General features: G+C 51.4%; 1 protein-coding gene across 1 annotated transcript; it reads left to right on the top strand.

Moving 5' to 3' along the window:
• Positions 1-10,368: 10,368 nt before the first annotated feature.
• LOC137837978 (uncharacterized) lies at positions 10,369-11,625 on the top strand. Its single transcript, XM_068647171.1, has 2 exons — positions 10,369-11,487; positions 11,572-11,625. The coding sequence occupies exons 1-2, from the start codon at positions 10,369-10,371 to the stop codon at positions 11,623-11,625; spliced, it is 1,173 nt and encodes a 390-aa protein (XP_068503272.1).
• The last annotated feature ends 718 nt before the right edge of the window (positions 11,626-12,343 follow it).

Raw genomic sequence — 12,343 nt, 5'->3', positions numbered from 1 at the left:
GGCAACACGTGTACAGCTGGATGCGAGCCACGTGTCCAGAGGAATAACCGTCAGGAGAAAGAAAGTGCTCAGGTATACAAGGAACTCTTAATAGACTTTGAGGTACGTTTTCTGAGAACACTTGAGTATGCTTTGAGAATACTTTGAGTACACAGAGATTCACTGCGCACGGTTCCTTGAGTTTAGATTTTCTCTCTTAGTTTTTGGTGATTCCGTCACTGACTTGAGCGTCGGAGCGCGATTGGCCGCAGCGGCGCCACTCTGTTTTCTTCAGGTTCTCGCGAGGAATTGAAGCGTGAAGGACAGAAGCTAACGTGGTGCAAAGCTGATCAAGAAGGAGAAACCTTTGACGTGGCAAGGCTCTTGCACTCAGGTCAACCGGCAGGATCATCAGGCGCCCACCGTGGGGCCGTGTAAAACGTGTTTCCCATCCACAACGTGAGTTTCTTGAAGTTTCTGCGGTTCTTGTGTGGTTGTGTGTTGGTGCAACCATTTTCGGCGTTTTTCACCGTTTGTTTGAGTTTTTGATCGGTAGTTTGACGTTTTCCACCGTTTGTTTGAGCTTTCGATCGGTGAATTGAAGTTTCTTACCGTTTGTGCGAGTTTCAATAGGTAAATCGAAGTTTTTACCGTTCGTTCGTGTTTCTGACCGGTGAATCAAGAGCTTTGGTGGAGAAGCGGTAGGTTCGTGTTGAGATTGCAAGTTTCTGTGGAGGTTTTGGCATCCGAATCAATCCCGTGCTGTTGTGGTTGCGTTCTTGGGAGTTCTTTGGAGTTTAAGAGGTTTTGACCGATTGATTGCTGGATCGATCGTTCCGCTGGTGAAGGTTTTGGTCGCTGAAGTTTGATTTGTTGATATTTCATGAGAAAGATGAGAAGTACGCGTTCAAGTCCCATTGTGCCAGCTGCTGCAGAAGGCGCCATAACCATGCGTGCGTTGCAGGCAAATGTGGAGGCATCGCGCGTAGAGCAGGCGAAGATGCATGAAGACCTGGTCGCCTCTCAGGCCAGAAATGAGGAGCTCAGCAAAGTCACTGAGGAATTGCGTCAGGCTCTTCACGAGCAGAGAGGACGCACAACCGTTGAAGAGGTTGCGCCGTCATCGCCACCGCGCGTTTTTCCGATGCCGTTTGCTCAGGCGATCACGGACACGGCGATCCCTGCGAGCGTGGTACCTGTGAAAGCTTCTTTCACCGGCGTGGAGGATCCTGAAGCACATCTCACTGCGTTCCACACGCAGATGATGCTGTCAGGAGGCTCAGATGCTGTCTATTGCAAGATGTTTACGAGCACGCTCCAGGGAATAGCGCTGGAATGGTTCGTTAGCCTGCCTACAGGTCACATAACCAATTTCCAGTAGTTTTCAAAGCTTTTCGTCAACCAGTACATCGTGAACAAGGCGCCACCTAGGGTGTCTTATGACTTGTTCGACGTGAGGCAGTATCAGGGAGAGTTCCTCAGGGACTATCTGAACCGTTTTGGAGCACAGATGGTCCGCTCGCCTGCCAAAGACGAGGAGATGTTGGTATACGCTTTCAAAAAGGGCGTACTGCCTGGACCTTTCTGCGAGGCGCTAATTAGGGGCCACCTCGCCATGTTTGCTGAAGTTCGGCGACTTGCTGTGGCCCACATCGCCGGCGAGAGTGAGGTCGCCGAAAAGAGAGGGAGCGTGGCTCCTGCTAGGCCACGGGCTCAGACTAGAATTCAGCCGCAGAGGGTGCTAGAGACGGCGGCGGCTAAAAAGGATCAAAGGACTCGCCATCCTTACGATCCAAAGAAAAACAAGGGAAGGGGCCTAGGGCGCCCTAGGGAGTTCAATCGCCCACCAAGGTACAAGTTTGTCATGGGGTTGGCGGACCTGATCGCCATTCCCAACATAGCGGCCAGGCTTAAGGCGCCTAAGAAAGTTGGCGACAAGGTGTTAAGGCCAAAACCAAACGCATGGTGCGAATTCCACCAGAGTTTTGGTCACACCCTTGATTCGTGTTTGGCCCTGGGTTACCAGCTCGACGACTTGGTCAAGAGTGGCTTCTTGAATGACTACCTGCTGGACAAGAGAACGGGGCAAGCGTCGAGGTCTCAGCCGGCGAGCAGTGAAGGCCAGCAGCATGAGATGCCCACTCACGGCGAGATCCACACCATCGCTGGAGGTTTTTCAAGTGGTGGATGTACTGCGTCACAGAGGAAGAATTATGCAAGGTCTGTCAAGCTCGGCAGATGTGATGTTCTGGCCGACTTTCACCAAACTGCAACTACCCCTTGACAAGTTAAGGCCCTATGGAGGAGGCTTGTATGGGTTCGCTGGCAACCAGGTGGAGGTCAAGGGGTACATTGAGCTGAGAACTACGTTCACAGACGAGGCGGCCTCGAGGACAGAGAAGATCAGGTACCTCGTTGTGCATGCTCCCTCGGCGTATAACATTCTGTTGGGAAGGCCGACCCTCAACAGAATAGGAGCTGTGCCCTCAACCAGGCATATGAAGGTTAAGTTGCCATCAATGGAGGGAGTGGTGATCACCATAAGATCTGATCAAAAGGAGGCGAAGAAGTGCTACGAAAATAGCCTCAGGAATAAGAGGTCCGTGAGCTATATCACCACGACGCCGCCTCCCGGTGTGGAGCCCAGGCCAACAGAAGGGCGAATTGTTGATGCGACGATGGAAGTGACCGCCGGGGGCGATGTTATCATGGTAGACGCCGAGGTTGAGGGAAAGAGCGCCGGTCGGGAAGAAGAAGCGAGAAACCGCCCAGAGGAAGCTAGGGAATCAGGAATCGCCAGGGCGGTGATCGCCAGTGAAACCAGGCCCAAACCCGTCGAGGAGTGGCTCGAGAGGGAGATCGGGGGCAAGGTCTTCAAGTTGGGAAGATCTTTGGAAGGTGAGCTCCAAGACCAGATCGCCAAGGTGATAGAAAGGCATCTGGATGCTTTTGCATGGTCTGCTTCAGACATGCTGGGCATCGACCCCGATTTCTTGTGTCACCATTTGGCAATGGACACACAGGTCAGACCAGTGCGACAGAGAAGAAGAAAGTGTAATGAGGAGAGGAGATAGGCGATTAGGGATGAAACACAAAAGCTCCTCGCCACAGGCCATATCAGGGAGGTCCAGTACCCTGAGTGGTTAGCTAATGTCGTGCTGGTAAAGAAGAGCAACGGGAAGTGGCGCATGTGCGTCGACTTCACGGACCTAAACAAGGCTTGTCCAAAGGATTCATATCCTTTGCCAAGTATAGATGCCCTGGTCGACAGCGCAGCAGGGTGCAAGTTGCTGAGCTTTCTGGACGCCTTCTCAGGGTACAACCAGATAAAGATGCATCCCATGGATGAAGAGAAGACCGCCTTCATGACTGAGAGATCGGGCTATTGCTACAAGGTGATGCCCTTCGGGCTGAAGAATGCGGGGGCCACGTACCAAAGATTGATGGATAAGGTACTTGCACCGATGCTGGGAAGGAATGTGCAAGCGTACGTAGATGATATGGTCGTGACTTCCTTAGAAAAAAGCAAGCACATCTCAGATCTGGAGGAGCTGTTTACCACGTTCGCCAAGTTCAAATTAAAGCTAAACCCCGAGAAGTGCATTTTTGGCGTAGAGGCAGGGAAGTTCTTGGGTTTCCTCTTAACTGAAAGAGGAACAGAGGCAAATCCTGATAAGTGTGCTGCCATCTTGGCGATGAGGAGCCCGGCTACCGTGAAGGAGGTGCAGCAGCTTACAGGTCGGATGGCTGCCCTATCTTGTTTCGTGTCAGCTAGTGGAGAGAAAGGCCATCCGTATTTCCAATGCTTGAGGCGAAACAATAAGTTTGTCTGGCCGAAGGAATGCGAAGAAGCTTTCGTGAAGCTTACAAAGTAACTGGCGAGCCCGCCTGTTTTGTGCAAACCTTTGGTAGGAACCCCTCTTAGGTTGTATTTTGCTGTAACTGAGAGGGTGGTGAGTGCGGTGCTCGCCCAAGATCAAGATCAGGCTCAGAAACCTATCTATTTCGTTAGCAAGGTATTACAAGGCCCAGAAGTAAGGTATCAGGCCTTGGAAAAAGCTGCATTGGCAGTCGTATTCTCGGCGAGGCGGTTGCGCCACTATTTTCACAGTTTTACAGTGCTGGTGATGACCGACTTGCCTATCCAGAAAGTCTTAAAGAAGCCCGATGTAGCTGGGAGAATGGTGAAGTGGGCGGTGGAGCTGTCAGAGTTCGAGATCAAATACGAGCCCCGAGGACCGATCAAGGGGCAGAATTTCGCTGATTTTGTGGTCGAGCTCTCGTCAGAAGCAGCATGGGTTGAGGGGGACGATTTTCGTTGGGTACTTTCGGTGGACGGATCGTCTAACCAGCAAGGCAGCGGTGCTGGAGTCATTCTAGAAGGGCCCAACGGCGTGCTGATATAACAATCCCTGAGGTTTGCCTTCAAAGCTAGCAACAATGAAGCAGAATATGAGGCGTTGATCGCAGGCATTTTGTTGGCGAAGGAGATGGGGACTAGGGTATTGATGGCAAGAAGTGACTCATTGTTGGTCACGGGACAAGTAACAGGCGAGTTCCAGGCCAAGGATCCACAAATGGCGGCTTACTTGGAGTATGTGCAGGAGTTGAAGGGTTCCTTTGCCTCGTTTGAGGTGGCGCATGTACCCAGAGAGCAAAATGCCCGAGCTGACTTGCTAGCCAAGCTCGCTAGTTCGGGCAAGGGGGCTAGGCAGAGGACAGTCATTCAAGAAACTCTGAAGACGCCCAGGGCGTTTGTGGCAGACCACCAGGTTCTTCAGATAAGCAAGTCGACGTAGAAAGCGGCGAGGAGTCACAGGTCTTGACCCAGGAGACCTTGAGATCGCCGAGAATAAGAGCATGTTGAGGGGAGAGGGTGAACGTGGCGCAGGTCTGTGCTACACATAAGCCGGACACATGGATAACGCAATACCAGTGCTGCCTGGCAGATGGCGTTCTCCAGCTGCATCCGACAGAGGCTAGGAAGATAAAGACGAACTCCAGCAAGTTCACATTGATCGACGGCGAGCTGTACAGGTTTGGGTTTACACGCCCACTCCTAGAATGTGTACACGGAGAAAAATGTACAAGAATTATGGCCGAGCTCCATGAAGGTATATGTGGGAGTCACATCGGGGGTCGAGCTCTGGCTGCAAGAGCTCTCCGTGCAGGTTATTACTGGCCAACGATGAGGGAGGACTGCAAGAAGTATGCACAATGTTGCAAGCAATGTCAGCAGCATGCCGATTGGCACAAGGCACCTCCAGAAGAGCTGAAGTCAATTTACAGCCCTTGGCCGTTTCATACTTGGGGAATTGACATTCTGGGACCCTTCCCATTGGCGGTCAGGCAGATGAAGTACTTGGTGGTGGCGATTGAATACTTCACCAAGTGGATCAAAGCGGAGCCAGTAGCCCAGATCACCGCACATAAGATCGAAGGCTTTGTATGGAAGAATCTCGTGTGTCGGTTTGGCGTGCCTAAACGCCTAGTGTCGGACAATGGAACTCAGTTTGCGAGTCACCTGTTGAAGAAGCTGTGCGAAGAGGTGGGAATACAACAGGTGTTTGCATCCGTTGAGCACCCACAAACGAATGGCCAAGTGGAGTCTGCCAATCGGGTGTTGCTGAGAGGTTTAAAGAGAAGGCTGGAGAAAGCTAAGGGATCGTGGGCTAAAGAGGTACCCCGCATAGTTTGGGCGTACCATACTACTGAACAGTCAGGAACCCACGAGACCCCGTTTAGCTTGGTTTATGGATGTGACGCGATGATTCCAGTTGAAATTCAGGAAAGCTTGCCGAGATTCCAGAACTTTGTGCCGGAAGACTCGAACAAAGAAAGAAGATTGAATCTGGATTTACTGGATGAGGTCATGGAGGAGGCAAGAGTAAAGGTCGAGGCAGTAAAAAGGAGGATTGAGCGAAGGTATAACTCTAAGGTAATGCCAAGGCAATTTAGAGAAGGCGACCTGGTGATGAGGAAGGCCCATCAGTACGAGATGGAGAACAAGTTATCACCTAAGTGGACGGGACCGTTCAGAATAACCGAGGTGCTCGGGAACGGCGCCTACCGCTTAGAGACGTTAGAAGGAGGGGCGATTCCTCGCACTTGGAACGCCACACATCTCAAATTATATTACAGTTAAAGCTTTGTAAGTAAAAACGAACATGAAGAGATTTACATGCTTTCTGTTAAAACAGTTTGAAGTGGGCACTCTTTTTTCCCTAAAGAGGGTTTTTAATGAGGCCACCCAATAAAGAAGAGTTTTCAAAGTTTAAAGTTTCTAAGATTGCATGCTTGTGGTTTTGAAAGTTTTCAGAAGAAAGACCTTATCACTCGAACGTGATCTAAGGGAACGACAAAGTTATGCTGCATGCTTTCTAGTTAAAAGTTTTAAAGTCCTAATCGTTTTTCGGCGATTGGCGGCATCAGTTAAAAGTTTTAAAGTCCCCATCGTTTCTCGACGATCGGTGGCATCAGTTTAAAGTTTTAAAGTCCCCATCGCTTTTTGGCAATCGGCGGTAGTAGTTAAAGTTTGAAAGTCCTCATCGTCTTTCGGCGATCGGAGGCACCAGTGATGACTAAAGACCTCAACGCTCTCGTGCGTCTTGAGGCAAGAAAAAGTCCTCCTCGCCTTTGAGCGAGTGCAGGCGAGAAAGAGAAAAGTCCTCCTCGTCTTTGAGCGAGTGCAGGCAAGAAGAAGTCCTCCTCGCCTTTGAGCGAGTGCAGGTGAGAAAGAGAAAAAGTCCTCCTCGCCTTTGAGCGAGTACAGGCGAGAAAGAGAAAAGTCCTCCTCCCCTTTGAGGGAGTGCAGGCGAGAAAGAGAGAAGTCCTCCTCGCCTTTGAGCGAGTGCAGGCGAGAAAGACAAAAGTCCTCCTCGCCTTTGAGCGAGTGCAGGCAAGAAGAACTCCTCCTCGCCTTTGAGCGAGTGCAGGAAAGAAGAAGTCCTCCTCGCCTTTGAGCGAGTGCAGGCGAGAAAGACAAAAGTCCTCCTCGCCTTTGAGCAAGTGCATGAAAGAAAAAGTCCTCCTCGCCTTTGAGCGAGTGCAGGCGAGAAAGAGAAAAGTCCTCCTCGCCTTTGATCGAGTGCAGGCGAGAACAGAAGAAGTCCTCCTCGCCTTTGAGCGAGTGCAGGCAAGAACAGATCAAAGACCTCTCTGCACAAGCAGATAAAGGCAAGATTAAAAGTCCTCAGCGCGTCCAGGGGGGAGGAGATGTACACCCTGGGCAAGCTGAGGCACCAGAAAAAGTCCTTCTCACCTCAGAGTGAGTTCAGGCCAGATGAACTGAAAGGTCAGGGGTGTTCGTGACCTTAAACGGTGGGAAGGGAAGGAAAACGCCTTTTCCCCCTTTAAGTGAAACATCAATATTGACTTAGTAAGACCAGAGAAAGCTTCCACGCTTGTAGGCGGTGTGAAGATAGATAAAATCCTTCTCGTCTTGAACGAGTTCAGGTATGGCGTGAAGGGTGAAAGAACTTAAAAAGATAACTAAGGTAGGTTCAAAGAGAATACCTCGCTATCCAGGTCATTGTTCTGAAACTCAGGGAGGTAGAGAAGGATCCGAAAGGTGCCTCTACCTCCCAGATGAGGGAACAATGGTCAAGTTATGAAGGTGATCCCGTCGGCAACTCGAACGTGGAGGAATCGCTTCGTGGCACTCTCTGCCCTCTCTACACGACTGCCTCTCCTGCAGAATCATCCTTTCGAACTTTCTCTCAGAAACCTTCAAATGTGACCTGCAAAACACACAGACGGCGCCTCTAGCGGCCGTTTGCACTCCGACGATCAAGTTAGTCCAACAGAACCACCAGAAACTGGAAACTAGTAATGCGTGTGTGAGAAAAAACTTGCACTCTGTTTTTCGTCTCTCTCTTTTTCTCCTCCCCCCACTCTCCCTCTTCTTCTCTCTTTTATCTCTCTTTCCCTGCTTCTGGGCATAACAGAATTCTGTTATGCTTTTCTGGCATGTGTCAGAACCCTGTTATGCTTTTCAGAGAAAGCGTACCTTCAGAATCAGCAATGGGGAGCGTGAGAGTCTGCGCATGTCTGCGCTTGGCTGCGCCTGTCTGTACCTTTAGTGGTACGGAGTGCTCCTTTGTCTGGACCGCACCCCTCTCAGATGATGACACGTGGAGGCCTGCAACCCACATCTAACCACACACGTGTCACTTACTGGAAGGGCTCTAGCGCTTCTCTTTGTGGGCCTAAGTTACGCCCTCGCGGAGTAACGTAGAATGTTTCTCTTATCTGGGCAGATCGCATACTCTTGGGAGAACGTCGGGTGTGGCTGGTCTAGGCACACTCACCAAACGTTGCTCTCTGCGTATACAGCTTACCCTTCACGATGCCATGCACGTAATGGGTTGAGGGAATCACCAACCACTGGCTGGTTTACTAGTTCCCTCAGGCCACTCTCGTGCATGATTCCTTGAGGTGTGCACATGCGAGGTCCATGCGTAACGCTCTCGCTGGGAACCTCATTCCCAGTTTAACTGCGTGTAACACGAGACCCCGATGACAATACCCCGATGACTGATCAGTGTTTATCTGTTTCTCGCGTTCTGCCTTCAGGCGTTAGTCTGAGAACTGATCTGTTGGTGGCCACTTGGCTACTGACCACCGATCACCATCCCGGATGATCTGTCCCCCGACCTCTCTACCGCCTGATCTGTTGGTGGTCACTTGGTTACTGACCACCGATCACCTCTCTTGGCGATCGTCCCCCTGACCTCTCTGCCACCTGGTCCACGTGTCACCTTGCAAGTGGTCCACGTGGTTCTCTGACGCTGACGTCATCGACTACCGATGACCTATCGGATCACAAGCCCCCCAGTCTCGAGTCGAGAACTCGTTCTCAACGAAGAGACTAAGTGGTCGTGCCTTCAGTCCACGTGGCAAGTGGGGCCGCCTCACGTGCCACCTCACGTGCTGCTTCTTTAACGTTTGGACTCCCTCTCTTAATCTCGCGACACGTGGCGCCATCAACGGCCAGCGTTGTGCGTCGCTATCGCTTCTCTTATTCAAATTGGCGCGCCCTTCCACTGTTCCTTCATCTTCTTCATTCGACTCCCAGACTCTCTGCGAACTTCTCTTCCGCGCACCCATCTTTCTTCAAATTCTCTGCTTCCCAAGCTCTTGCGATCATTCAAAGGTATGGTTTTTCTTTTCCCTGGCCCCTTCTTGGTCATCTTTACCGATTGCATTTATCATTCTAGTTATCATGCATTCATCTTCCTCATTTCCCTCTCTCGAACCCGCGCTAGGGTTTTTTCAGGCTCTTACTCTGGCTTCTGCTTCTTCTTCTTCTTCCTTTCATCTGGGCATCTCCTTTTCCTTTCCCTTTTCTGTTTTCACCGAAACATTCATCATTCCTCCTTCTCCCATTCATTCTGACCTTTCGTTTTTCCTCCATTTTCAGCTATCTCACGATGGCCCGCTTGAAACAAACTGCGCGCGTCATTGCTTCTTCTTCTGGTGCACAGCCTTCCGCGAGTGCGCCAGCTCCACCACCGCCTGTGGCTACCTCCTACCACGACAATGCCAGAGTCTACCAATGGGCTCCCCTGGCCTTGCTCGCTGAAACCTCCACTCTACTGCCCGAGGGCCATCTCAAGTCCCTGTTAAGTCACAACCCTGATGAGCCTTCCTGCTCCATCAACAGGGAGAACGACTTCAACATTCAAATCCGCATCCCTCCTCGAGGGATGCCTATCTGCGTAGATGACAGGGCCACCAATGGGGTGCCCTTTGTCTTCATCTACTCCGCCATTTTCAAAAGACTAAAGTTGCGCCTCCCTTTCACTTTCTTCGAAAAGGAGCTGATGATGGAGCTAAATGTCGCGCCCTGCCAACTCCATCCAAATGCCTGGGCCTTAATCCGGGCGTTTCAAATCCTCTGCAGTCATTTCGGGCACAACGCCTCCGTGGACGTGTTCCTTTACTTCTTCGAAGCGAAGAACCCTGGGGAAAGGTCCTGGGTGAGCCTGAACGGGGTTGTTGGACGGGTGCTCCTGGGCCTGTACCAGCAATCCTTCAAAGACTGGAAGGGCAGATTCTACATGATATCTGCTACCCCTCAAAGTCCAAGCCTGCTCGAGGGGTACCCCCTCTACTGGGTTCCTGGAGTCGAGTTCAAGAAATCCAGGGACCTCGAAGCTATGGCCCCCTACGAGCGCGAGCTATGTGGGCTGCTCCTGGGGGCCAAGTACAACTCCGCCCGCCTCATCAAAGATGAGTTTGATGTGGTGGCTCTGAAAAAATATATAGGTAGCCTTCCTTGCACTCCTTCGGATACCTGCACTTTTCCATGCATACTTTTATGTGTTCTTTAACTTACTTGCATAACTTGGCCATCTAACCTTTCCTTTTTCCATGTATGCAGACTCGATGACGGGAATAGATAGGAAGCTAGCCCTGCTGGAGCTTGCCAAACGTAGGGGAGCCAAGGGCACTGGCTCCTCTTCTTCCACAACAGAGCCCATCGCAGCCCCTCCACTCTCGGTCGCGCCAGCTGAAGGCCCCGAGCCAGGGAAGAAAAGGAAGAGGCTGGTGAGGGCTTCCGCTTCAACCGCTGCTGCTACTGCTGCTTCAACTGAAGAGGAGAGCTCAGGCTCTCCTCTGGTGCACCGCCAAAGAAAAAGGTCAGCAGTTGAGGGGGCCTCAACTCTCCAGCCTGGGGAGATTGAGGTGGTGGAAGTAGAGGAAGGGTCTTCCCCTCCTCCCTGCGCTCAAACTGCCTCAGAGCCTACCAACCTTCCTTCTCCAGGCCAGCAGTTGCCTCCAACTTCCCAACTGCCATCTTCCCCCCCAGCAGGCCAATCACCTGGTCCACCTGCTCATCTTGCTGGGGGTCCACCACCACCACTGCCAATCCCCACCGCCACTGCTGAAGGTGGGGGGTCCAGCTTGCGCCCAAGCACTTCTGGGGCCAACCACGAAAACTTCAGCAGGGTCATCACCCTGGTCCGACAACTCATAAGCAACCGGGAGCTTGTTGAGTGGAGTGGTGATGAGGTGGATATGCACCTGGCCAAGCAGGTGGTGCTCTCTCTGGAGTTTTCCACCCAGCATCGCAAGCAACTAGCCCTGGAGAAGAGGGTGAAGGATCTTGAGCATGACAAGGAGTCACTGCGAAGTGACTTTGAAGCTGCCCAAGGATCTGTGGAGTTGATGCGGGGCATGGTGGAGAAAGCTAGGAGGGAGTACCTAGCGCAGGTCCAAGAGACCATCAAGACAGAGATCTTGATGGGGGAAGCTGTTGGCTCCTTGGACTGCACGGTGGTGGAGCTTAAGGCCGAGACTTCCTCCCTACGCCAACAGAACACTCAGCTATTGGGGGAGCTCGAGTCCGCCAAAGAAGCAGCTGCTGCTGGGGAGAAAAGACTCGAGGAGGTGGTGGGCAAACTGTCTGAGGCTGCCTCCTCCCTTGCTGCCGTCACCACTGAGAGGGATGTTGCGGAGGCTTCAAAGCAAGAACTGGAGGTGGAGAAGGCCGATTTGATGAACGTGGGTGCTGATGCCCTTAGAGACGGATTCGAGCTAGCACTCGAGCAAATCAAATGCGTTCTCCCGGACCTGGACCTCTCGCAGTTCAGCATCTACCATGAAGTGGTGGATGGAAAGCTCATTCCCCCTACTCCTTAAACCCTTCTTTTCTCTGTAAATTTAGCTTCTGTACAGTTTTTCTTTCTTCGCACTTTGGAATTGTATAAGACTTGGCTATGAATGTAAACTCTCAATTTGTATGAGCTTCTTTTGTTGCATAAGTTTCTTCCCTTGCATTTTCTTTGAACTTCGCTTGTCTTTATGTGCGCGACTAACTGTTAGCTAGTTTAGGTTCAGCGCGATCTTGGGCTTTACCTTTCCTTTCGCACATGACTAAGTGTTAACCAGCTTAGGCTTAGCGCGATCTTGAGCTTCGTCTTTTACTTCGCGCACGACTAAGTGTTAACCAGCTTAGGCTTAGCGTGATCTGCTTCTCTTACTCTTTGCGCACGACTAAGTGTTAACCAGCTTAGGCTTAGCGCGATCTGCTTCTCTTGATCACGACTGGCTATTCCCTCAGCTTGGTGTTTAACAGTCCTCGTGCGCTGCTTTGCACTACTAGCCAATTACCGACAACTCATCAGTGATCGCTCTTTAGTCTTTTACTTGGCTTTCTCTGTCGCTCTAGCGCTAAGTGCATAAAGGACTTTGACATCGATCGCTCAAAGTGATGCCTCGTCTTGGGGAAAGAAAAGTGTTTCTCGCTAACCCCTTTTACTTCCCCCAAGATCATCACCCTTTGGCGGGTTGAGTCGCTCATTCCCTGTCTCACTCCTGGGGTGAGAAGGGTTTCTGACTAAGAGTCTTACTGGGCCAA

This window comes from Phaseolus vulgaris, chromosome 11 (assembly GCF_000499845.2).
Source record: "Phaseolus vulgaris cultivar G19833 chromosome 11, P. vulgaris v2.0, whole genome shotgun sequence".
NCBI classification, from domain to species: domain Eukaryota; kingdom Viridiplantae; phylum Streptophyta; class Magnoliopsida; order Fabales; family Fabaceae; genus Phaseolus; species Phaseolus vulgaris.
This window is presented reverse-complemented; position numbering and strand designations above follow the sequence as displayed.

Bases quoted from the DNA above. Each gene is read 5' to 3' on its own strand.
- LOC137837978 (XM_068647171.1), top strand. From the start codon at position 10,369: ATGACGGGAATAGATAGGAAGCTAGCCCTGCTGGAGCTTGCCAAACGT. The intron at 11,488-11,571 runs GTGGGTGCTGAT...GACCTCTCGCAG, and splicing joins AGAAGGCCGATTTGATGAAC to TTCAGCATCTACCATGAAGT.